This window comes from Ammospiza nelsoni, chromosome 6, assembly GCF_027579445.1.
Source record: "Ammospiza nelsoni isolate bAmmNel1 chromosome 6, bAmmNel1.pri, whole genome shotgun sequence".
Lineage (NCBI taxonomy): Eukaryota > Metazoa > Chordata > Aves > Passeriformes > Passerellidae > Ammospiza > Ammospiza nelsoni.
Window position 1 is genome coordinate 32,663,672 of NC_080638.1, and position 27,047 is coordinate 32,690,718.

The following is a 27,047-nucleotide window of genomic DNA, read 5'->3' on the forward strand; positions in this document are numbered from 1 at the left end:
TAAAATAGATAAAAGGTCTAAGCTTCCCATGTTTCTCCATCTTTCCTTTTTTACCCAGTTACAGGGAAACTCAAGTATCACTACTCCTAAACACAGAAAAAAAAGGGACAGTGGCATGGAGTGACTGTACTAAAAATTGTTGAGCTGGTATTGGAACGAAGGCCTCTTGCCCTCCAGTTCAGCATTAGGTGAACAAGATCACATGGAAAAACTCCCCAGGTAACCACTGTTTGCTTAAACAGATACGGCCTCTTATGATATTCAAATCAATCTGAAAAGTGCAGAAAGCTCTTAGTTTTACAGTCAATATTGCTCTTCATATTGCCAAATAACTCAGAACCTTTAAACCTAGTAATGTGAACCTTTAAACCAGGAATAAAGCTTGCAGTATTTATACATGGATTTTGAGAGCATTCATAGTCTGAACTTTCATTAATGAGAAACATTCCTAAGAAAGACAGTCCCTCCTTCCCTAAAAGCAATGCAACTTACACTTCCAATGTGGGTGTATTCCACAATATTATACCATATCATTTAGAACTATTTAGGTTCAGAGTATATTTCTCAAGGAAGTGAAAAGCTCTTACCTCTCCACAGCACTGTTTTGCTAAGTCAGTTAGTCTGGATTTTAGTTCATTTATTTTCTCATTTGACAAGCCTTTTGAATTTTTTAGCTGTATTTCAGGAACTCTGTGAGACAGCAACAAAACATAAAAAAGTCCTCATTAGAAAAGCTGAGTGTAAAAAGCAACAGATTGTTGATAAAAACTGTGTGAGGGAAAAGGAATGGAGTTCAAAGTCATTTAGCAATTATAGTCAATGCTCAAATAAGCAGAATATAAATATTACATGTACAAGATAAAGTCAGAAATACTGTATTATATTCCCTATCATCAAATTTTCCAGTTGTAGATTACCTCTTAGTAACACTTAAGAGCAGAACTACCAAGAAACCCTGCACACTCTAGTAATTCAGTTCTTAACCACTAACTTTCTGAACAAGCCATTTAAAACATTACTAACATAACATTTAGATGTTTACAATTTATGTATCACCACCATACAGGTAACACAAACTCTAAGAAACAAACGCAAGAAATGAATATCAGCTATATTTTAAAAATATTTTAAATAAAGTAAACAAGCAAAATGCCTGTAGATGTGTTATTTTAAACTAAAACAAACAAAAAAGAGTAGCTGTTACATCCTTGTTACAGGGTACAACTGAACTGTCACTTAATAAGGAATAGCATTTCCCTTCTACAGCACTCATGCCACAGCACGAAGGGATGGACTGAAAGGAGTTATGTTTTGTGCCATCAGTGGTACAAGGACTGAACAAAAGAGGGCAACACTTAGCCCGGAATCACTTGCCAACACAAAATGGTGGGGCAGGCTCCTCACCTGCAACTCCTCCTACAGTCTCTACGGAGAACTCTTCCAAAAACTAACAGAAAACAGAACAACAGATGGCTTTAAACAGAAAGGAGATTCAGTCTGTCTCAGGTGAAAGAGTCGGGAGTTCAAGGAGTTTAACAAGGGCACTAGACGGTGGCAGGTGCACCTGTGGTTATGTATCTCCAAGCTACAATCTGGGGCTGCAGTTGTGCACTGACAAACTCATCCCTATTATTCTCCATTGCACAAAAGACTAAATCCAATTCAGGTGCCAAAGTTTAGAGTTGCATATTATAAAATACCCCAGGCTTAATAAATACTGACATGCAGAAAGCAAGAGTAAGTGTTATTCACATAAAACTACATGTCTTTTCAACTTACACTTTGCTACAGAAAGCAGAGAAAAAGGTTATAATTTAATGTTCACTTACGTATCAGGGTAAGTATGAGGACACTTGACCCACAGGTCAACTTTGGCATACACTTCATTAGCACCGGTCAATCCCTGAGGACGCAGAACTAAATTAATTTCAGGAGGTTGTCGTACCTAAAACACAAACCAAAACTTCTGATTGAAAAGCTTTACTTGGTTTTGCTTTAATGAAAACACACAACTCTCAATCTGTATTATAGTAGAATACAGCTTAGACCATCCAAACCATGAAAAAAATACATTAATGTGTTGACATTAAGTAGGAGTGAACAGGTCCACTGACTATCATGGTTTATCCAGTATATTTTTACAATTTCTTCAGACAAGTGTAGTCACAGTCATTAGAAAGACCATTCAGACTGAGCAAAAATGAGGTTCTACAATAAAACTTTTGTTCTGCTTACTGTAAGACAGCAGTAGAAAAAAAATAAATAAACTTAACACAGGTTATTTATATCACAAATTAAAGCATTCATTGTAAGGACAGCATTTTTCTTTAGTGTTTAGATTACTAACTCAGGCATTATTTTGTTTTCCAACATGGCAGCAGACCTTACCAATATACACCTTACATGGCCAAACCAATGGACAGTATTTTTTTTTCTGTAATTGTTCTTAGTGTTTTGCCATAAACCAGAATTTTAACAAGCATTGCCTTCCCCATCCCTACCCTGTTCAAATCACCCACTCAAAATCAGAATAAAGTAAAATATGCCCATATAAGTATTCCCAACTTTTTCTTTTCAATTAGGTTTAAAAACAACAAAAAACAACAACAAAACAACCCAGCCCTTAGTACATGAAAAACAGGGAGGGAAGTAAGACCACATGGAATAACAAATACAGCAACAGATGGTAACTATCCCCTTTGCTTTTCTAGCAAGGAGGAGAACATCTCACAGGAAGAGGATATCAGGTATGACCTTCAATACAGAGTGAACACTTCTGGAAACCCAGCAAATTACTGAGAATGTTCTCATCAATCTTCATAAGAAGAGAAGTCACAAGTTGCTGCAAAACATTTAAGTTCAAGCCTCTAGCACAAAAGAAAGCAGGGGATATATAGCAGACATTCAAGACAAAAGAATGCAAAAAGAAACAACAGTAAAAGTGAACGTGTGCAACAGAACAGGGACCATTATCTCCCGATACGGGAAAACAGTATCATGGACACAGCTGGAAAGGAAATATCAATTTGATGGGGACACAAAAGACAAATGGAACAGAGTCGTGAGTACCAGGCCTGAGCATTAACTAGCTGTAATTAAAAAAAACCCCACACCTATAAAAATGAAAGCAAAACTATTATCATGGAAATAGGTGCACTGTGACAAAACCACAGCATATAATAACTATGTAAACATTGCCAGGTATACCGATGAGATTAATTAACTGAGCAGGTATGTAATTAGTAGATTAAGGAATGAATTGAGGCATTATTTAAAAGCCTGATAATTACTTTAAATGCAATTTATGAGCACAGCACTGATTATAGAGCGAGCGCTTTTATCTCGAGAATCCATCGCAAAGGTGGCCGGTTGCAGGGCTGAGGGAAGGACCACGGGCAGGCAGCGAGAGCCGCGACACGTCAGGCAAGGAAGACACGGAGCGGCCCCAGCGAGGCAGTGGCGGCCGCGCCCCCGCCGCCGTCCGGCCCCGCTCCGCACCGAACCCCCACCGGCCCGGCCCGGCCCGGCCCGGCCCGGCCCGGCCCGGCCCGCTGCGCCTCCGCCCCGCGCCCGGCGCGCTGTGCGCGGACCCCGCTCGCTACCTTCCAGGCCTGGCTCTGCCGCAGGTCCTGGAAGTCCTGCCCGTAAATGGACTCCAGCACCTGGAGCTCGTTCTCCTGCCGCAGCTGGTAACTCTCCGGCGGCTCCGCAGCGAGCTCCGCCGGCAGCTGCCGCCCGCCGCTGGCCCGGGCCATGTCAGCGCTGCCGGCGGGGGCGCGCAGCGGCCATGGCGGGGCCCGCGCTGCCGCCCTGGGACCGGAGCCGGAGCGCGGCCCGGCACCGCCTCCGCCGCGGCGGCACGAGGAGGAGGAGCCGCGGGCCGGGGCTGCCGGCGCCGCGTGGGGCCCGGTGCTTCGTCCGCAGGAACGTGCCGAGGTGGAACGGAGCCACAAGGATCACCGAGTGCAAGGCCCTGCTCCGCACGGGACTCCCTACACGAAACAGTGTGACTAAGAGCACTGTCCAGACTCTGGGAGACTCGGTGCCACTGCCACGTCCCTGGGAACCTGTTCCAGACCAACCACCCTCTGGGTGAAGAACCTCTTCTAATGAGCTGCCACAGGATAGGCCTCCAGGTATATCTGCATTACAGAGATACACAGCAAAGACAGTTGGATACTGTGTAGATTTTTTTTAAACTCTTTGTTATGACCCTCTTGAGAAAGAGTCATAAAAGGGAAAAAATAACCACGAATTTCAGTATAGATTTCATGTAGAGCTGGGGCAGGGTACAAGTTCCCGTGAAAACTGTAGAAAGGCTCCCACCGACAGCTGCTGTAGTGAGTAATAGCAGGTGGAGGGAGAACAGTCTTTGGTTGAACTGCAAACAAAACAGGGAGGCCGGGTGTCCTTGGTGGGACCTGCCAGAGAGAGGCAGCTGGGGGCTGTCAGAGGAGCAGTGACAACCAGAGAAGAAAATGTGCTTTCCTTCGGTCCCTTCACACGGTAACTACTGAAAAGGCCTGCCACAAGAGGGAGTCTTTAAAGTTTTGGGATCTTCACAAAGAAACCCCAAATAAATTCATACATACAAGCTTATCTATTAAGTGAGTAATTCCCAGCCAACAACAAAAAAAAAAAAGTTACAGTAGTCTGCAGGTTGCTACCACGCACCCAGATATAGGAATGTAGTTTTGGTGACTTTGACTTTATTCCCTGACCTTTGGGTACAGAGTTTTTTGTTATAAAGAAACCACTCATTTACACTAATGATTGGTTTCTATAGCCCTCAATTTGTACCTCTGAAATTGAAACTTTGTTCCACGCATACTTTATCATTCAGTTGCACTTAAATAGTGTCGTTAGTATCAAACGAAAACTAAGTGTTAAATTGTATCACTGTTGTGATGCTGGTCTTTGTTCCTCACCATTCCTGGAATGTGTCTTTAGTGGCAGGGTCTTTCTATCTCATCTGCTTTTTGGTGGGAAGTGGTCTGGAAACAGACCAAAGCCGTTTAGTGTTTATCTAGCAACAACAGAGACATCCTTTTGCTCAGTCATCTGTGACCTGGGGCACTGTAACTGATCACTGGAGTTTCTTCTGGTACAGTTGGGTATGCTCATTATCAATTTGTATATAATAAATAAAAAGTTTCCCTGCATTAAAGACTGGAAATAAAAGTGACCAGGCCACAGATTCATCTTCTCTCCCACACAAATACACAGCAAGAATGCCTCGGTGATGCAGTAAGTAATTAAGAAATGTCAGCAAAATTTCCTCTAACAATAATCATGGGTTTGTACTTCCCAAGCATGTGGTGTGGGGAACACAGCCCACCACGTGGGAAATTTCTCCCCTGTTACACTGTATAGCAGTGGGTGGGCCAGATAACAACATGCCTTTTAAAGCTGCCTGACTTTCCCCTACTTTGTGACTTGGCAAAATTTTAGCCAGTTAAGATGAAGTGCTCTAGACCAGATGTCTACCTCAAACTATTTTTTCCCTTAATTACTTCTATAATGATTCATTGTTTCTAAGAAGAAAGCTAGAGTAAAATAACACAATCATAAAAACATTCTCAGAATTTGTTTTTAAAAGTCTTGTACTCCAGCAGGAGTGTGAAAATTTGATGAGGAAGAGACAACCTTTTTCAGTGCTGTGGCTTTGCTAGCTAACCTTCTGAAAACCTGCATGAACCGAACCAAATTACATTACTGCAGGGAGTCTTCACATGCTCAGCACAGATTTACTGGAATACGATGGAATACACCTGCCTCAAACATGTGCCAGACTGCATCTGGACAGAAGCTTCACTTCCAAGATTTAAGGCAAAATTTAAAATTCTCTCCCACAACAACATTAAAGTTTAATTCTAGCAAATAAAATTTAAATGATTTGTGAGAATGTGCTTTCACTTCCCCATGTGCATGGTGAGGGGAAGTCAATCTTCCTATGAAGTGCAGGAGGGAGAGAAAAGGTTCTGAGTATTAAGAGTAAGAAATTTGGCAGAAAATAAAACCTCTTGCATTCCAGCCAGTCTTCAGAGATCAGAGGGGCTGCATGCAGCTGGGCTTCTTCTGATTATAATCAAATTGGCATGACATGGTCGTGTTCGATGGGAACTTCTATGAGCACAGATTTACAAATAATGTGATTTATTGAAGCAACAGAAATAGTCTGAATAAATGCACAAGCTGTGATAGAGTTCTAATGATAACATTGTGTTAACTTGGGTAATAATAATAATAATAATAATAATAGCAGGTACCCGCTTATCAAGACAGCATCTCCACTTGGATGGAGGGAGAGGAGAGTAGCCTGAGAACTGTCTCTGAGGTCTTTAAGGGTCTTTCTTCTTACATACTGTGCAGTCCTAACACGTCTGCCCTCCTTACATACTGTGCAATCTGACCCCCTCCTACATTACCTATAGAATGGTCTAAGCAGAGCGTAGAGTAATACAGTAATTTATGTGGTAGCATGTACTTCATTAAGCTTATTAGCATATGCAGATATGAGCATTTTAATATTTAAATGACTTTTAATCAGACAAAGATTTCTTCTTTGGCCATGGTGTCCTTCAAAGTTCCAGTTGTGCAATTTACTTCTGTTCCATTCCTAATTCAAACCTGGACCATCCTATGACCACAGGGCCAGCTTGGCTTTAGCCAGCTCAATCTTTCTTGACTATGCAGATCTGTGCAAAGACAATGCAGAGGATACACAGTGTAGGCTGTAGATAGTAAGCATTAACTCTTGTCTTGCTCCTTGGTCATCATTTCATACTGATGGAGGAACTGAAGAAAAGGATGGCTGTGTGAGGAAAAGCACCTTGTAGGTGACTGGGAGGTAAGGGACTGAGGTCAGACTCTGGTTACAGACATTGGCCACAAGAATGCTGCAGGCAAAAAGGAGGAAGAAGCTTGTTCAGAAAAGGAAAGGTAAGGGGAAAGCATGGTGAAAGCTGCTGATTATTGCTTAGAAAGTGGGGGAAGAAGGGACTAGGTGGACAAAGTGAATGAGTTATGGGTGAGAGGAAAAGGTAGGAGGGTGAGTGAGTCTGAGGCCACAATAAGTGAGTCAGAGATGTGAATTATTAGACAAGTGGCTGGAGCAGTGAACTCCTAGAGGAATGAGAGGAGGCTGCAAATGGCTGGGCCCAAACACATGGAGGTACAAGCAGAGGCTTGGCCAACAGCCTCCAGGATCTGTGGTGGGATGGGGCAATGGCAGTCCCCTATCCCTGTGGTCAGCAAATGTCTTTGAACCCATGGCACAGCACCCAGCTCTGTCCTGGATCACTGAAGTTCACATTGCAGGAGACCAGGCGGATGCTACTGGAACACATCTCATGGGCCTGGGGTGCCTGAGGAAGCCTTGCTCTGCCAGGGCTGAGCACATGGATAGCTCCTCTTCCCGGGGCACTTCCAGACTGGCAGCCAGTGGCTGAAAAAACCTTTCTGGCTTAATTTTTAACTATCACTAGTCTCCAAATTAAAGGCAAATGTGTATGCACTATATGGATGGACATCATCTGTAGAATCAATGCCCTTATTACGACCACTTAAGAGCTTTTCTGGAAAATTATACATTTAGAGAAAAACTCTATTTTAACAAGTAACATGCGTATCTAGAACCCAGCACCGTGTTTTGACAGTCTGTCAGCAGAATTAGAGACCTGTTTCAAAACAGCGGTTTAAAAGGCGCCCGCCCGCTCCCACAGCCCCCGAGCGAAATGGCGGCGCCGCCGAGCGCCGCGGCCGCGTTACGTGATGGCGGCGCGCCCGCCCTGGGGAGCGCGGCGAGCCGGCGGCTCCTGCTTCCCCCGGCTCGGGATGGCCGCAGGATTTGGCGGTGCGGGGCCGCAGCGGCTCGGCGCCGGGATGTGGGAGCACGAAGGAGCAGGGCTGCCGCTGCCAGCCGCGCTCAGCGCGGGGCGAGCAGGGATCGTAGGATCGCTCGAGCGCCCCCCGCCTGGCGATCCAAAGCCCAGCTCATTTCCCCCGAGGGACAGCGGGAGCGCAGGGGCAGCCCCTGAGCAGTCGCGGGCCTCTCTGGACGCTGTGCGAGGGTCTCCGCGGCGTCCGGCGCCGCGCAGAGCCAGCAGAGACGGGAGGGAGCCGTGTCTCGCACGGGCGGAGCGGGCAGGAGCAGAGGAGAGAGCGGGAGCCGGTGTGCCACGGGGAAAGCCGTGCTCTTCCTCTCTCAGGGCTGTGAGCAAAGCCAGAGCCAACGCCGAGAGTGCAGTGAGGGGACAGTGTTGGTGCCTCCCCAGTTTTGAAGGCCGGTTTTTCTGTGCAGGGAGCCCGTGGCCGTGCGAGCGTGTGCGCGGCGGCCGCGCCGCGACCCTCGGCAGCGGAGGGAGGATGAGCCGCGGTGCGGGGTGTGATTCTGGGGACCGCGATTCCTTCTCTCTCGCATATTGCGGTAAAACATGCTGAGGAGACCTGTGGCGGGGTGAAGCAAAAACTATGGCACAGCTGATCGGAAGCAGAAGCCTGGCTTGTTTTCTGTTTTTGTTTACTGGCTGTCATGACTTACTAGGTGACAACGCGAACAGCCAGCCCTGCTTCTCGGGACACAGGAATGTGGTGAAGATGCCTCCGAGAGGCAGAGACCGGGCTTTATCCTCAGAAGCGTCTGTTTGCCTGTGGGCTCCGTGCATTCACTAAAGACAAGGGCTGGACAACCTGTGTTATTAGGGGGCAGCAAGGAAGGCGGAACCTCGCCATGGGGTACGACAGAAGCTGGGTGCTGGTGAATGAAAGCGACCATGCCCCGTCCCAGGCTGTCACCGGAGCTCTGGAGACGGGCAGCGCCTCGGCCGGGCAGATGGTGTGGCAGGGCGGGAATGTCAGCGAGGCGGGCGCCGTGAAGAGCGAGGAGCACGGCGAGGAGCAGAGCTACCGGCACTTCACCACCACCGTGCAGGTTATCATCTTTGTGGGCTCTTTGCTGGGTGAGTGAGAGTTGCTGGAGTTCTCGGTTGATTTTATTTTATTTTTGTTTTAAATCCTTGTGGTCAGGGACTGCGGACCAAAAGGTGCCTGGCATCACTGGCTGCCTTCGTGACTCTTCTTGCTGCATTTCTGGTCCTCAGGTGTATGATTTAAAGTTCCTTGTAGGTTTTGATGTGTAAAAGGTGTTGCCATAAAATGTATTCGTCATGGATAAGAACTTCTACATTGGATGTATGTATTACTTAGTAACCTTCTCTACTAGAATTTAAACGGGCAAAATTTACATGGGTTCATGACATGTTTATTTTCAGCTGGAATGGGATCTGTTCTCTTTAACATAAACAAGGGTGTGGAGTGTTTTAAAACAAGTTTTGCTGAATTTATGCTTCACTCTGCAATAATTTGGCATTTGTGTCCCCCAGATTTTGAATAAATCCTTTAGGAGTACTTTATACTGTAAATATGTATAACCATGTGCAATCTTGCTTTACAGTAGGATCATATGTGTTGTCATTTGAATCATATGTGGTTGTAAGGTATTGCTATATAATTTTACGAATGTGTGTACATTTGCTTTCTCGATGCTTACACCAAATTTTGTTAGGAATATGTGCACATTTATTAGCAAAAAAAAAAAAAAAGAAAAAAATTCCAAAACAAAAATCCAAGGCAAAATAAACCTTATGGTGAGTCAAGTTAGCACTGTTTGGGAGATAAGTAAGCTGGATTTCAGTAAAATGTCACTACTACCTTAATCATTCAAGGCTTTACACACAGGGCTTGATTGAGAAAGCACCCAGCTTTTCTTAAGGGAGTTAATCAGGAATTTGCTGATGGTCATTGGCTCATTTTATCAAGAATTTGTTTTGGATCTTTTGGATTTTCCTGATCCTGACTAATGGTTAAGTCCATTTTTGTGGTCATGGTAATAAATTCTAATATCTATATCCTTTTGGTAACATGTAATATTCCTTAAATAAGTTTTAAGAAGATGATAAGCATAGCCATGGAACAGTGTTGAGTTCCAGTCAACGATGCTCTTACTGGCTCTTACTGTAAATCACTGAGTTTTTTGGCATCGACTATTCCTCTGTGCAATGGAGATAATCCTCATGGTTCTCATGGTTCTTGCTTTTTTTTCTTCTTAGCATATATTGTGGGGAAAGGATACTCTTACTATCATAGGTACTCTGTGGTTTTTTGTTTGTTGGGTAGTACCTGGCACAAAACAATAGCCAGCAAACAGTCTCCTAAAATAACAAGACTAGATGAGGAAATTCAGAATTTTAATTCTTTCCCTTTTTTTGGGTTTTGAACCTTACAGAGAATAAATTTGAGTCATATGTCCAGATTTTGTTTCGTGAGCGTGGATCCTCCAAAATTATTTGAAGAAGAAAACAGACATTATCATGTAGTCCTCCTTCAGCAGCTAGGAGTTCTTAAAAACCAACCAACCAACCAACCAACCAACCAAAAAATACCATAGGTACAAATTTTGCAAGATTAATGTAAGTTATGGTTTGGCCCTCCTGCAATTTGTTTTCAAGACATGGAGAAAACATTTCAAAATGTCACAAGGGGTTTATTTGCTGATTGGATGGCTGGGAGGCTGATGAAACTTCCAGATCAATAACTTTTCCAGGCCTGTCAAAGAGCTAAACAGGGGAGGAAATAATATACTTTTTTAATTATGAAAGTGCACTAGTCCAATGACAAATGTTAGCAGTGGGCCTTATGCATTTACAGTGATGGAAACCAATCTAAACTATTTTTTTGAAACTAGTACCCTTTGCTACTAGTCTCCCTGTGTCCCTGAAGTGCTAATTTAAAACATTGATGATACACAGTATCATAACAGCTGAGAACTTTGGAGTCTTTAAAAATGTCTTCCCATATCAACCCAATGAATGTGCTACTATTTCTTTTTTACTGAATGGAAAGAAAGCAACATCTCATATGTGCCAGGAGTTTTGGATGTTCACACACTGGACAGTATCTCTGCATCAGCCAGGGATAACAACTGGGTATTTGCCTCACACTTAATGCTTCCAGAAACACTGTTAATTGTCATTTTATCTCTGCCATGGTCCTTGGAGCGTGAGTGGCATCCAGCTCTTTTCTCCATCATGTGAGCCCCCCAGTTAAGCTGCAGAACAGCAGTTCTTTGCTCTGGTGAGTCCCAGGTTCCTCTTTGCAGAGGGGCAGCCCTTCAGTAGGTGGATGAGACAGTCCTTCTCCCTAAAGCCTGAGAGGGGGTCACGCCCCTCAGGGGTAGGATGTGTGGGTTTGAATCCTTTCTGGTTTGGGTGGATGTGCTGCTTGTGCATTTCACATCATCAGTGCATGCCCAAGGCACTTTGCTATTGATAAAACAGCATTAATTACCCTTTTAAAGGAAAAAAAATTCAGCTTGAAATGGAGCAAACCTATATGACTCACCCAGTCTTGCTAATGATTGCAGGGGTCTGACATTAGCAGGAGCGTACAGCATGGAGAGGTGCAGGTCCTGCAAGAGGGAAGAATTGCAGTTGGCGTTGTGAATTTAATTTAGGTCCCTGCTGTGCACAAGAATGTTTTCAGCTGTGGGAGAGATGCCTGTTATGGTTTTCTTTTCTCTTCTCCCATTTAAGACCTCTGTTTGAGTCCTGTGGGAAGACTTGGGACACTAGGATAAATTCTTGTGTTAGTTCTCACTGTGATATGACAGAACAGTGCTGTTTTGAGTGTTTCATTATATCTGCTGAAGGCAAGGATGAGTCAAATTTTTTTTTCTTTTTCTTTATTTTAAGCTTGGAATGACATAGGGCTCCCTTTCCAAGTGACTAAAGTTTTAATAGCTTTCTTTTTATCAAAGAAGATTCCTGAGATCAGTTTTGCGGTGAATATAGGAGTACAGCAATACTGATCTGCAAGGTGTATTTTTCTCTTGCCATTAGAAGGAATCAGTATGCATAGACTAATTATTACTTCAGCTTTGAAAGAAGAAAGAGAGTGTATCACTTCTGAGTTTTGGTGGGGAGAGGTCGCTAGAGGTGGCTGCAGCCTCTTTCAGTTGAGTGCGAGCAGTAGGGTGAGATCTTGGAAATGAAGAGGGTCTCCAAAGAGCTCTTGGAACCAGTGTGCACAGTGAGCTTTGTTGGAAAGGGAGATAAAAATAATGGGTGAAATGCAGAGGACAATAGCACCTACTCAGGAAAAGGGAAAGGAAGACCAGAAATAAGAGTTTTGAGGCAGATGAGGATGTGGGCTCTCTCTCTGAACATGGTTTTCCCATGGTTTACTTAGTTCTGCACATAAAGTCGCAGCAGATAAGTGGAGGAGCTTATGAGTTGTGTTTTTACTGACAATTTTAACTGAATGCTCATGTCATGTCAGATTTAGGTGAGATTATATCCCATTGTAGAATTATATTGTGAAAGTGTTTGGGTTGGAAGGGACCTTAAAGGTCATCTCATTCTATCACCCCTGCCATGGGCAGGGATACCCTTAGTTAGAGCAGGCTGCTCAATGCCCCATCCAACCTAGCCCTGAACACTTCCAGGAACACGGCATCCACAACTTCCCTGGGCAATCTGTTCCAGTGTCTCACCACCCTCACAGTTTATTCTTCCATATATCTAACTGAAATTTCCTGGTTTGGAGTTTCTGTTCTTTTCATATTTCCAGGGTCTGAGAATCAACATTTGTTCCTGAGACTGGGTATGTTCACAATTTCCATGTTATATAAAACTGAATTTCTTCTTTAAAAAAATAATTTTTGTCAGTCATTTAGGAAAAAAATCCACACGCACAAAATTGATGCAATTTACAATGAGAAAGGAAATGTCTTCAGTGCTGATGTCTACTCCCCAGACTGAATATGCATCTTACTTTCTATGCATTTTTTACTAGCTGTATCCCACATAATCCCAAATCCAGGAAGCTTTCCCAGACATTTTAGATCAGTGCCTTATTTGAGGTTTGGGGAATTAGGCTCTATGTTACTTGCTCTTTCAGCTTCCTAAATCTGTCCTGTACAGCAGGAAATTTAACTGGAAAGGCTGAGGATGCTCTGCTAAAGTTTCAACTCTATTTCAGTGGTTATAGTGCTTTTTGGAAAGTCATGGGTTAGATTGGTTACCTCCTGGTTTCCAGCCATGTTTTGAAGGAAAATTATGTGCTTTGAAAGAGGTGTGCAAAGTGAACCTCTGCTGCCTTCCCAGTGTCCTGTAGGACAGGCTTGCCCCTTTTCATGAGCATTTCCCAGTCTCCCTCTGCCCCTGAAACTGATCTTCTCCTTGTCTTGGTAAAGTCAACATGGAAGAGATGTTATGCTTTTGTTTTTTGTGTGTGTTCAGTTGAACTGCTAAGCAATTCTCTTTGGAAGAAAAATTGAGTTTGAGGAAAGGATGAAGAAGAGGGGTTGTGAGATTGCTGGGGCCCCTGTTGCCATGGAGACCTCTCTTCTCCCCGAGCTTCTGCAGAGGCGCCTTGTCTGGCTTTGGCTGGGGGCCCTTCAGGTAGCACTGCTGCTGCCTTTTAAGAGAGGCTTTGGGAAAACAGCCCTTTACCTAGCCTGGAAGTATGAGATGCAATGATTTATGCCTGAAATGCATATGCCTGATACTGTGGGGGTACTGTGTGATGAAGACTTCCTCAGACATGTATTGGGGGGGTTAACCAATGTCTCTAAAGATCATGTGTGTCAAGGATGTTAAACTGGTGCCTTGTAGATAGCCATTGATCCCATTTATCCTAGAATCACAGAATATCTTGAGTTGGAAGAGACCCACAAGGATCATTGAGTCTGACTCCTGGTCCTACACATGACAGCCCCAAGAATTATACCATGTGCCTGAGAGTATTTTCCAAATGCTTCTTGAGCTCTGCTGCTGTGTCCACTTCCCTGGGGAGTCTGTTCCAGTACCCAGCCACCCACTGGATGAAGAACCTTTTCCTGATATCCAATCTGCACCTTCCCTGACAGCTTCAGGCCATTCTCTCAGATCCTGTTGCTGGTGGTCAAAGAGAAGAGATCAGTGCCTGCCCCTCTGCCTCCCCTTGTGAGGAAGAGTCAGACTGCTGCTGTTTAGAGAGAAACTGATTCTTACCAGTCATTTTACTGTCTGTACTCCCCTGTGAACACTTTAATGAGAGCTATGAACCACAGCTCTTTAACTAAGTGACTGGATGTCATGATTTGCTTTTTATTGTGAGTTACAGTTGCTGAAACACCTGCTGGTGTGTATCGCTTGATTGTTTAGAACTTCAGTGAAAATCTAGATCTGAGATTTTGTATTGATGTCATGGGCAGTAAGTTAGTGTTTCAGGCATGAATGAACCCACGCACTTAGCAAGAATTTTAAATAGTGTTAGTTCTGTTACAGATTTCGTTTAGTGGGTTGCTATTAGGGAGGTGTCATGAGCTCTTAAATGAGGGGGTTTTTTTCCTATTCTGTTCATCTTTAATTTCTTTTTTCTGTGATGTTGGAAAAAGTACGTTTGCCACTGAAGAACATTGTTCAAGATCTAGGAAATGGTATACATCTCCACAAAAGGTGCTGGCTGTGCTGCAGAATCCTGTAGGCCAGTAGAGGTGTTCCTGCTACAGCTCCATTTCCTCAGAATGAGCAACAGCAAGGCTGAGCACACATTCCCAAGAGGCACACGTGCAAGCAATACATCTATACCTATTACCCATGAGCAGACACACAGACTGACACAGAAAGAAAATGCAGCATTCGGGCAGAAACAAGGTGTATCAATGGCCTCATCCTCTTCCCCTCTCTGGGGAAGGATGAAAGCCCATTAGTATAAAATATATAACTATATGGACATATAAGCCAATATGGATCACTCTGTAGCAGCTGGTCCTAGACTTCCAGTCTGCCCAGTAGCTGGCCTGGGATCCTCTTGCCTCCCAGTTGCCTCACAGACAGACACACAGATGTAGATGGCTTTCTCCAGGAGCCGGTTTGGAGCTCCTGGTCCTCTGCTGTCCCCTCTGGTTACCTGGATCACACCTATGGCCACACCAGCACTGGCTTCCTGAGCATCTCCTTCTTGCTGGCTGGTCTGGCTTGGTGTTCAGTCGTGATCACACACTGACACGCACCCACACAAATGCTCACTCTCTGTCTCTCCAGGCATTGCCATCTTGATGCATCAGCCCTGATGTCCCATGGTCTTTCCCCAGTTACTGCACTTGGATTTCTGTTTGCTCACAGCTCCATGGAGGAGAGAGCCCCTCACCCATGAGAAGAGTTGGCAATGGAGTTTAATGACAAGGTGGGACAGACTGTGCTGATCAGGTGCAGGGTGTGGCCAGACCAGTGTATGAACTAAATGCTAATTTATAGATGCCTTTTATCTCATTTTCCCTCTGATCTCACGCACTTTTTCCTATCCAAACCACCATGGCTGGATACCTGGAGCTTGGACTGTAAGATAAGTCACCACAGTGGGAACTTGAGATAAGATAAAGGGGATGCTATTGTCCAGGTGTTATCTCAGACCAAGGGACGTGTTAGAAAAGCTTGGGGAGAAGAATCTATCACTGGTAATGGGCACAAATAATGTTGGATTTACAAGCCTCAAGGACAGCCAACTCAGCAACTGTGCTGAAATCAGCTCAGATTCCCTAAAAGATAATTCTGGCAGGAGCACATTGCAACCACCAACTCACAGCCCACCAGCTCAAAAGAAGAGAAAGAATAAGCACCTCTAAGGCACTTATTAGCCTTAGAGGTGAGGAAATAATTTAGCCAACAGAATAAGAGAACTGTGTAGTCAAATTAATTCCTTTGTTTGCTAGGATGTATAAATAGCAAAATGTTTTGAATGACCTTGGTAGCCCCACCACTAAGAAGCCCAGGGTGAAGAAGGACCAACAGAATATCACTGGATCCACAGGTGGTGACTATTTTCTACTTGATTTCTCCACTGCTCCCTCTCTGTTTTCTATTTCTTTCTACCTCACATACGTTGTTAAATAAAATCCATGTTATCAGCTTTGGCTTATAGTGTCGTTTTCTGGGGAGGTTTTGGGATGGGAGATCCTTTCTCTGAGTAGGATTTTCAGGTTCCCACACTTGCTGTCTCCCTGCTCCTTCATGGAGGTGAATATTTCCTAATATAGGCTACAAGACACTTCTTTTTGATATTTGGTTAAGATGAGACTCTGAGATCATACAGGAGATGTATACTAGTGGGAATATCAATGTGAAGTGCTTTGCAGAGAAGAAAAAAGATTTTATATACATCCTGTATATATTTAAGGAAAATTTTCCATATTACCAAATTAATGTTTTATTTTCCTGTTGTACTTGTTTTTGATCCCATCACAGAATTTGTAAATGACTCTAAATAGTCTTGGGTGTCCAGTATGGGAGGTCAATAGCTGGGGCAATAGCTAAATTGGATGCCCAAAGACTTGGGATTTCTCCATGTTATGTTTCCTATACTTGCTGTCTCAATATTCAATGAGGAAAGACTTCTCAAAATGTTTTGATAGTGGGGTAGGTACTGCTAGAAAGTTTGCAAATGGCAGAAATACTAGTGAAACAATTATTGTATTGTACCTTTGTTCATCTCACTGCTGATTAAATGCTCTCCCTGCAGGAAATACAGCCTCTTGTTTTCTGAACAGTACTGTTACATGTAAGCCTTTTTTATTTTTAGCATCTTTAAATTAGATTTAGCTGCTGGAAGCAGGGAGAAGAGCTGGTGCCTTGTAGTCAGCCAGCTTCCACGGAAACATTGCAATAAGGAAAATCTCCTGGACTGAAAGGCTGGCTCAATAGGAAATTGTGTAACCTCTCATGGTAAGGCATGAGTTTAGCCAGACAATGCAAATGGCATTATGGTGGTAACAAAAACAGCAGTGAAGCTGGAATGGTGATGGCAGGGAGAGCTCTGATTGTCTTATTCTCTGCTCATGGTCTTGCTGTCATTGGCGATTGCTGGGAGATCGCTGTGGACTGCTGCCTTTCAAAATGGTTTATTAGTTAGGATATTCTATGCTGTAATTGACATTCCTTTCCATTACAAATAGTCTGGATCCTAGGAAATACAGTCCTTCCTTCTGTTCTGCCAGTTCTCTTGGGATGGGGAAAAAAGCCTCTAGTTGTTTGGGAAACAGAGACTATTTGTAGCCTGCTTTTTTCTACCACCTTTGACTTATTTTCTTGTCTGTCAGAGCAATTCCATACAAAGACTCATCAATTTCTTCCAGAAGACTGATAAAATGCAAAGTGATCTTATTTCTTGTGTAACCTCTTGTATCTTTGTCCACAAACCTTGTGTCACTTGGCATGTTTCCAGACCCCAGCACACCTTACTTTTGTTGTACCTATATTTTGTATGGTGCAACTAGGTAATTTCTTTGATATCACAGAACAAACAAAAAAGTCAGTCATAAAATGGGCTAAAATATATTTTCTTCTGCTATTGCCTGAATTAGTTGGAACAAGTGGAAACCACTGAGGTAGGGTGTTTTGTTTTTTTTTTTTTTTTTTCAGTTTAATAGCTGTAATTTTTTAGGAGTATCTAGAAGAAAAAGAGTTGCCTGATTTGCCTTTTCCATTTGTGATATTAGGCTGTTTATTTCACATTTCTTTTTCAGACGAGCATTAGCTACAACCCCTTTGGATTGTATCAGTCTGAATTAGGGACTTCTCTGCCCCTGAGCAGGTAATCACATATATTGTGCTTTGGCCAATAACATTGTTTCTTTTTGGAATTTGGCTGGCACATTGAATTTAACATGTTAGTTTTTAAAGATTTTATTAATTTAGCTTGTCTTTTGCTTCAGTGACTAAGATTGCTGTCCCCCTGCAGTACTCTAGGGTGGTGCCTGTGTAAGGTGCTTAGCAGTAAATTAAGATGTAGTTGCTTGGCAAATGCTCTGAGTAGCCTCACCAAACCCCCACTTACCCAGAGCACATAGCCACCAAAGGAAGCAGGACAGGGCCAAACTCACCTGTCTTGCTTGGCCTTCCCCCTGCTCCTCTCTTTCCTGGGCAAAACAGCTGTGCCACCTGCCCTGTGTGATTGCCCTTTGTTTGTTACATGTTCTTCCAGCACAGAGAGAGAAGCATTCATCCTATTTTGTTTGGCATGCACAGATACCCTGTGATGCCTGGACACAGCCTTTTTTTTTTAAATTAACATGTTGTGTCTCCATCTTGCCTAAGTAAGTCTGGGAGAGGACCTGTATGTGTACAGTAACACTGAGTATATGACTGCTAATCATCAGGGAATTACAGGGGGATGTTGCCACATACAACATACTGTTCTCTGACATGTCCATAGCTTTTTTTGAGCCCATATTTTAAAAGATAGAGGCTTATTTTGCCTAGTCCACACAAACATTGATGCATTAATGGAAAATGAGGACATTGAAAGGAACATCATGTACAGGTCAGCAGAATTATTATTATACTTACAGAAAAAGCTGCAGAACTCAATAGTCTATTACAGAATGTTCTTTTACTCCACTTATAAAAATTGTTATCTGTTATCCTTATTTTCATCCACTGCAGTTCTCTAGTGTTCATGTAAGATTTGGTTAAGTATTCTATTAAGTATTCAGTATTCTATGTCTGCACTTTAATTTGAAAAAAAGAATAAATTGCCACCACACTAAAATTTCTCTGACTGTAACAAGCCTTTGTAATAGGACAGCAAAGACATCCTTTTTTTAAAAATTTTTTTTAAAAACACAGTCAGTAGAAGAAAAGAGATTCTAAAGTCCAGAGAGCAAAGGAAAGAGTAAAAGAAGCCAGAGTATGTGAAGGTAGCAGAAGGAGCATTGGTTGTGATGTGCATAGAGATTCATACAGCTGAAATTGTTCAAAATGATGAGTAAGTTTTGGCTGTCTGTCCTGAGAAGCCATACAGATGGACGGTCTCCATCTGCTGAGTATTTGGCTTGGGATACCCACCCAAAGAATCCTCCTCTGGGCCATAAGTGACTTCCAAAGGTAACATGGCTTCTTAGGGAAGACTGTGATCTTATCTCAGTACTCCTCCTATTTGTGGTCTCTCATTGTAGACAATGGCCAGGTTGTACCTTTGGAAGCTCTAGAAAGAAAATATTCATATACTTCTGATTTTAGAAAACCCCCCCTCCCCACACCCACATTCCCCCTCTCCCTCCTACACATTTCTATCATGTTTCAGTCAACTTATTTTATAATAAATTTTTATTTGAAAAATGATTCCCTACACTGGAAGAGTCTTAATTAGAAAATCCCTGCTGGTTGTTGAGTGCTTTTAGTTATTCTGATTAATCAGACACTACCACTATGTGGAATAATTCTGCCATGATATGGAAAGTCTTTTAAACAATTTGCTGCTGCTTAGGGCTTCCCTAAGATTGATTATAAACAGAAATCATCACAGAAGCATGCAATAAAAAAAATAATTCTGTACTTTTTTAAACTCTGTTGTAAAACCTGTAAAGAACTGGAATAAAGACTGAAATCTGACTGTAGATATGAAGGTGAGTTGCACAAAATTACCTTGGTCTATGGAAAAGAAGCAGGCAGACCAAAGAGGTTTTTTACATCTCCTTTTTCCTGTAGCCTTTTTACTGTTTTGGTGCTAAACCTACTGAGTGCAGTCAGAGATTTTTTTTTTTTAGATTTGTTGTTTTTGGCATGGTAACTGCTGCGACAGCAGCATGAAATAGCAGTCTCAGACTAGTAGTATGTTAGCTATTTCTTAGGGAGTATGCTTTGGTTTTCCTTGCACAAAGGAAAGTAGGTGCCAGGAAGCTCAGTGCCATGTCTGGAGCAGTGACTGCTCCAGAACTGCTCTGTCCCATCTGTGTAGACTAGAGGTAGAGTGGAAATATGCTCAAGTGCTTTAAAGCATTTGAAAAAAAGTGGATTTAGAGAAAAAAAAAAAAAAACACACTAATATCTTTGGTAGCCAACAAATACAGCATGAAAATGGTCTTTGAGAATCTTCATGTTTTTAAATGTCATAAAGAATGCTTAGAAATAAAAAAATTACCCTAAAATTACCCTATATATGTGGACAAAGAGGCAGAGCTGCACATTTCTTTTTCAACAATTGTACTGTTTCTCAGTAATGTCGAACTGGTAAAAAAATCAGTTAACATAAGTTAGAATAGAGGAGGGAAATAATTTCAGTGCCAGTTGCATTGGATGACAGTTTTTATATTTTTTCAGAGCAATGGAAATCTGGTAATTGTACTATCAATGTACATCATTCATCTAAATGTGATATTTGAAAGAAATGTAATTTAACCAGACAACGCCTTCTGATTCCTCTGTCAGGCTGTGGAGAGGAACACTGGGGTCTGTCAGTGCTGATCACACTGGGGGCACGACGGGTGATGTAAGGAGTGAGTTGGTGACACAAGAAGCATCTGCTCAAAGCTTGGCTTACGTCCTTTGTTGCATAGAGAATTAGAAATGGTGATCGGGATAATACAGAGCAGTTTCTGACTTTGTGTCTCTGGGAGGCTGACACTCCCTTAATATTCCCAGCAGAGCTTGGACTTGCCATGTGTGAGATGTATACAGGAGGGAAGTCTCTTCCTCTCTCCCTTCCCCCCTCCCTTTTGTATTCCAAAGAAAAACACCTGCCTCCTTCTTTTATGGGTTGCATTACTTTGATTTATTAACCTGGTGGAAGGGTAGAGGAAAACTGCCCATCTTCTCTCCATTCTGTTGTCCATAGCAGGGAGAATCAGACATGACCTGCAAGTCCTGCTTTCCTCTCAGGACTTGTCACAGGCTTAGCATGTTTGAGGGGGCAGTAAGGTGTAGCTTTATGATCATGTTCCTCTAAGTAAGTATTGGGACAGCCAAATTCACTGCAGTGCTTGCTTCACAGATCAAAAGTGGCTTCAGGTCTCGGTTTTGCATTTTGTTATGGTTTTATCTTTTCTAAGAGAAACGTAAATTTATAATGTAAATCTTCTGGTATTTCCTACAGATACACTATCATCTCAGCAAAGGGAAGCTGGTTATGAAATATTTCACTACTACTTCATAAATCAGGCAGCCTCAGATCAGTGGGATGGCAAAAACAGAATATATAAAAATGCTTCCCAATTAAATCTCCTCATTTCCAAAAAATGAAAATAGTCCATTGGTTCATTCCCCAATTCTCTTACTGTATGGCAATATAAAATTTACTTTGAATTTCCATTTTCTTTTCAGAATATCATTATCAAGTCACATTAGCCTTGAGAGAGTAGTGGCTTGTACTGATGCCTATAAGGGAGCTTTCTGTAGCCAGGCAGGTACATCTATGGTCTGTGTATTTCAAAACATTGCAAAAAATAAAGTTAAATGACTGCCATCAATTTGTAATGCCCCCTGTAGCAGAAATCACTAGCCATGTGTTTCATCTGGAAGAGCTACTTTTCTTAAAACAAACCAAAGCAAACAAAAAACCAAACCAAACCCACAAACAAAAAATCTAAGCCCTCAGACATGCTGTGAATTAAATGTGAAATAATGGATACACATGGATACACTGTTTAGTCTAACCACTCTGTACTGTCAGATTAAGACTATTATAAATAGGCTATTAATCAGGAATTTAAAGCCAGTAATGTATATACAACTCAAACATTAATAGTTCAAAACTTTTTTTTTGATTGATGCATACAATAGATGCTTTCTGAAAAATTTATATAGCCATCGTAGTTTTCAGTTCCATCCCGATTAGCATGTTTTGCCAATAAAGCTTGAAGCAGTAAATTAACTTTCCTGTCCTTAAAATACCAGTAATTTTTGATTGATTGCTGTTGGACCAGTGAGGCGTGAACAAAGAAATTAATAATCTGCACTAGAAACAATTTGACAGGCATCAGGGAAGTCATGTAAATCCTGCTGGAGATGCAGGCTGGGATGCCTTGCTCTCCTCAGGGTGCAGTTCCACTGTGCTCTCGTGAGCAGCTCAGAGGAGCCATGGTTGAACGAGTCAGGGTTTAACAATGCCTGTGAGTTCTGATGCAGTGATTTTTTTGACAGCATTACAGTGCTAATTTCTGAAGTTAATTTTTAATTGAGTAGGCTCCAGAGGCAACTGTAGCCTCTCACTAGAATACTGCGGGCCCTTTGTTTTTTCTGTCTTTACTTTCAGTCTAGATCACATACTTTGTAAATTTCAAGTTTGTTACTTGACTGCTGAAGGCTTTCTTTACTGTGCTCTTAGAAGAGAGGTTGCTTCTGAATGCACTTCTCATACATTAAAGCTTTTAAAGCAGCTTTACAGTTTGTGTCACTCTTACAGTATTAGCACAGAGAGCCAAGTGGATCATGGCTATGGAGCATTCACAGGCTTCTGTGTACAGAGCAGGGCAGGGCAAAGGGTTGTCATATGGTTTCCTGTGCAGAATATTTTTCTAGGAAAGCACTGGAGTGTTGCAATCTGATGGTAATAAATACCTTAAAAAAAAAAAAAAAGGGATTGCTTCAACAGAATCCAAAAGAAATGCATATGCTAGTTTGCTAAAATGAAAGCATCTTATAAGATATTATTCTCTTATTATATAGAAGCAGCTATTTTTCCTGTTGTATTTATATAATTTTTAAAATATGAGAGATTATTACAGTTATGCAATCTTAAATTATTATCACAGTGAAGCCTTCTGTTTGCTTGTATTAAACTTACCCTTGAAGTTTACACAGTGATTCTCATGTGGTGTTCCCCAGTACACATCTAGAAGCAAATTGTTTTGAAAAGTTACTGACAATGGGTTGTCTCCCACTGGAAAATCAGAAAAAGTCGAGGTAACCTCTGACAGTGGATTGTGCTGTTCTTTGAGTGTCTCCTCATTAAGCATTACTGATGCTTGTATTGGTACTTCAATAATGGTTTATTACAATGTCTCTTAGGTAAAGAGAATTTCTGGAATACCTTTTTCTTGATAAGTTTTTTGAATAAAATGTCCTAGATTGAATTAACATGAGAAAACCAAGTCATATTCATTTATTTGCATTGAAGATTCATTAATAATATTTTCTCAGTGTAAGCATGGTGATGGTTTGATTTTGGAACTTCAGTGATAACAAGCCTGAGAGTTTGTTAACAAAAGCTGAGAGTAATTTAGTTATATGACATTGTTCACCATATGCACTACTGTTTGGTGGGGTTTTTTAAACTATCCCACTTCTTTATTTTTCAATTCATTTATCATATATTTTTATGTGATTTGCTCATTTCCAGTGCTAGCTTTATGCCTAGTGATTTATTCTAATAAAACAACCCAAACACATTCCAAATCCAAATAATACAACTGTGCTGTTTTATTATGAAGTGATTTTACATTTGTATTTGTGAATGTATTTATTAAGTTCTTTTTGTGGGCATTGTTGATACAAATGGTGAAATAAAAGTGATCTAAAGATTCAAGTAACCTTCATCACAAATGAATCAAGAGGGTATGTTTTGAAAATATGTTTTGTCAATGCATATAAATGTCTTAAGGGCAAATGTCAAGAGGATGGGGACAGACTCTTTTTAGTGGTGCCCAGTGACAGGAGAAGGGGCACAACTTGAAAACACAGGAAATTCCATCTGAGTATGTGGCAAAACTCCTTTACTTCAAGGATGACAGAACACTGGAACAATCTGCCATGAGAGAGTGTGGAGTCTCCTTCTCTGGAGATGTTCTAAACCTGTCTGGATGTGATCCTCTGCAACCTGCTCTGGGTGAACCTGCCTTACCAGGGGGTTGGACTGGATGATCTCCAGAGGTCTCTTCCAACTCCAACCTTTCTGTGAAACAACCAAAATGTTGTCCATATCAAAAATAATGTGTGGTTAAGAAAAACTAAATTTTTGATGGCTTCTGAAAGGCTTCATCTGAAAGTTAGCGAAACCACTTTGATAAGGAAGAATTTAGTCTTTCATGTGCAACAGCTTAAATTGACCAAGACCAAGAAAAAAAGCAGAACTGGTTTGTACTGCCTGTATCAGATGTAATATTGTTACTGTGGTCTAAGAATTGCTGTCAGAGGTGTCTTTGTTTTATCCATACATGACATTCTTTTAACATTCTTTTAATAAAGCATTCTTGCTTTATTGCTTCTGCTGATGCTTTCACACTTATTTGTTCTGTTTGCATTTCATTCAGACTGATCTTGGTATTTCTGTTGCAGGTCTCCACAGACAAATCCCTAAATGGCTCAGGAAAGGATCCACTACTCTTTCTTGTATTAAGGTCAAAAGTTGAAGTATGCCAAAACCCTTGTAGTTAAATAAACAAGAGCATTTTCTTTGTCTCTGCTGTCTTGGAAGATCTTTTGGATTTGTCATAGTGATTTTTGAGGGACTATTGAAATATGGGATCCTTATCTTGCTCTTCATATTCCATACCCTGAAGGTACAAAGTATGTCCATGTTTGCTTTTAAAGTAACAAGACTAATTATATAGTTATTACTGAAAATATTGCATCCAGGCAATGGCAGTACAACTTGAAGGCTTTTCGTGTGTTAAGGACACATTTTAGGCCCTTAATGGAAAAGCTGAAATCACCATAGTTATTTGGAATATGGTTTTGTTGCTACTTTGTCTACTGAAGTCAAGAAAAATTGCTGAGTTGTTTTTACTTTTGCTTGTTTCCATGTGGCATAGAGAGATACTAAACATTTTCACCTGCTGACAGTGGGTGACTCAGTACAAGAGAGGAGCAATTACATAAATGTGTCATCCAAACATTCCCAACCAGTTTGACATGGTGGTTTTTGTGGGAAAGCAAAAGGGAAGAAGTATGTGAGAAATTTAAAATACAAAATATGAAATATAAGTAATGCATGCCTTGGTTTGTAGCAGTAAATGGGTTGTATGTTTAATAAGCAGAGGTCAATCATACAGCAACTAATATCTTGGTTATTTGTGGATTTACTGCCTGTGTTACAACAAGAAATGTTGTTTTTGATATGGCTGCAGAGAACAGATGCGAGAACCATGGAAAGCTTTGCTAATGAGCATGTATTTGTATATGTGTGTTGGAAAACACAGCAAGCTGTAAGTGGTTTGATGCACCCACTTGCTGATTTGCCCCAGTCAAGTCACTGCCTCTTTGGTGGAAGAGGTAGGACATGCACATATGGAGCCTCCCTCTCATTTCTGCTGGAGGCTGCTGTCCTTTACAGGGTTAGCTGTATGCTGCATGTGTCTTAGGTTCATTAAATTTTTACATGCATATGGCTAATTAATACATGATTTACCTTATCAGGTCATACATGCAAAAATATAAATATAAATATAAATATAATGAAATATTTTTTTAGTTTCAGAAAATAATGCTAGAAACTAAATTTATGTTATATTGTTCCAGCTTTTTATAATTTTTTAATATGGAAATCAGTTTGATTTTAATATGCTAAGAGGCCCAAAAATTCCATTTACCAGCAAAGAGATTCTGTTCAGCTGCATCTATCAGCAAAACACAAGTTTAAAATTATATACTGCATGCAGATGATTGATGAGGGAGTTTGTGTTATCAGTGCATGACAAATCATGCACTGCTGCACTAGTGCAATGTAACACACAGCAAACTACTGGCAATGTTATGGTAGCTTTCAGGGTACATTATCTTCTGCTGTGTCCAACAATTTATGAAGTTCAAATATGCATGTCTAGTTGTATTTCTAACACTAGGGAAGAAAAGCAGATTTAAAGCATAAAATGTTCTCTTGGCCAGTATTGCAGTCATCTGGATTATTGGAAGGTTAAAGAAAAGTTAATAGCTCTTTCTACACATCAGGGGTGTATTTTGTATTTGGGGTGACTTTTAGGCAGTTTTACAGCTTATCTTACTATCAGAACTATTTTGCTGCTACATGGTGTCCAGACCTAGAATTTTAAAAAAATCATATTCCTAAGGTAAAGAAAAATTTCAATGTTTCTCCAGTTTTTGTATTCTTAATCTGGCTCCATTTACTACAGTCAATCCTGGGCACTTGCATGTTGGTCTGGAGTCTAAGTCATCAGTCCTAATGAGCTGTATTCCTGTCTTTTTTTAATTGAATGGAAGTGTCGAGTACTCATACTATTTTTTTTCAGTGTTTTCTGTGAAGGCATTTGAAGATTGAAAAGTTGAGGCCCATTTCAGTAAGCCCAGTGTTATTCTGGTTTAGCAGTGCTGTCTTAGACAGAATGGGCCTGTGAACTGTGTCTTGCTGGGAGGATTTTGAGCTAAGAAAAGGGAACTCAGTTATAAAAAGTAAAAGAAAGCAGATTAGGAGGGGACAATACAGAAGTCCAATAGTTGAGTTCTGTGGAAGAGTGTAAAAAAATAAGAGAGAAGAAATCTGGGGAGAGTCTCTGTCAACAACTAATTCTGTAGGTGAAATGCTTGATCAAGAAAATATAAAATTATACTTCAGGCCTCTATATATTTTAAGAAAAAACCAAACCAAATCAAACCAAACCCCACTTGCATTCTGTCAGGCCAGAAATGCCACCATCAACTTAACAGTGAAGCACCTTGCCTGCCCAGAGTTATTCCATGGGAGCACTTCTCTTTGATAGATGGGATAAATCTGATTTGGTTCCATACATTCATATTTCTTCAGAGAAATGCCACACTTTGATAACTAAACAGAATATTTTTCCATGTGATTTTTTAATAATATATTGATTTAGGATCATAGTGATTTTTTTTATAACTCCTGGTTTCTCAGATGCGTGTCAGAGTCCCCAGATCTACTTTCTTATTCTGAGTATTACTTCAGTGCATTTACAGGGCTGGGAGGAGTGGAGACAACCATTCATTACAGTCAGCTGGCAGGGAGGGAAAAAAGCTTGTTTCTAAATATAATGTAAATTAATCCCACTGCACAGGATGTATCAGGCATATGTAATTCCTGTCTGAAGACATCTGTGTTTGAAAAATGAAAAGCAAACATGCCCAGCTGGTGACCTGGTGAATGGTTGCATGGCAAAACTACATAAAAAAATAAATTTTTGTTTCTATTAAACTGGCACTTGGAGAAAGGGAAGCACTAGCAAACTAATGCAGGAATGATGTCAGATCTTTATTGGTTGTACAGAGCATAAAAGTCACAGGACTGTGGGGTAGGTCCAGAAATAGTTTCTGCTCTGTAAAATA

General features: G+C 41.4%; 2 protein-coding genes across 4 annotated transcripts in view; one reads left to right on the forward strand and one right to left on the reverse strand.

The window, feature by feature from the left end:
- EIF2AK4 (eukaryotic translation initiation factor 2 alpha kinase 4) overlaps positions 1-3,831 on the reverse strand; it is a 39,527-nt gene extending 35,696 nt beyond the window's left edge. For both annotated transcript variants that reach the window (XR_009418709.1, XM_059475248.1), the window contains exons 1-3: positions 3,603-3,831; positions 1,830-1,945; positions 588-690 (exon numbers count right to left, since the gene is read on the reverse strand). Coding sequence is in view for 1 of the 2 variants with exons in the window: in XM_059475248.1 (XP_059331231.1) it covers positions 588-690; positions 1,830-1,945; positions 3,603-3,755 (372 nt within the window). In the remaining variant the exon portion in view is untranslated. The remainder of the gene's footprint in view (positions 1-587; positions 691-1,829; positions 1,946-3,602) is intronic.
- A 192-nt stretch (positions 3,832-4,023) lies between these two features.
- The window catches only part of GPR176 (G protein-coupled receptor 176), a 36,110-nt gene continuing 13,086 nt past the window's right edge, over positions 4,024-27,047 (forward strand). The window contains exons 1-2 of one of the 2 annotated variants that reach the window (XM_059475249.1): positions 4,024-4,136; positions 8,546-8,960. In XM_059475249.1, coding sequence (XP_059331232.1) covers positions 8,732-8,960 — 229 coding nt within the window. In that variant the 5' untranslated portion in view covers positions 4,024-4,136; positions 8,546-8,731. Of the gene's footprint in view, positions 4,137-8,259; positions 8,961-27,047 lie in introns of those variants that run through there. The other variant, XM_059475250.1, reaches the window with a different exon arrangement.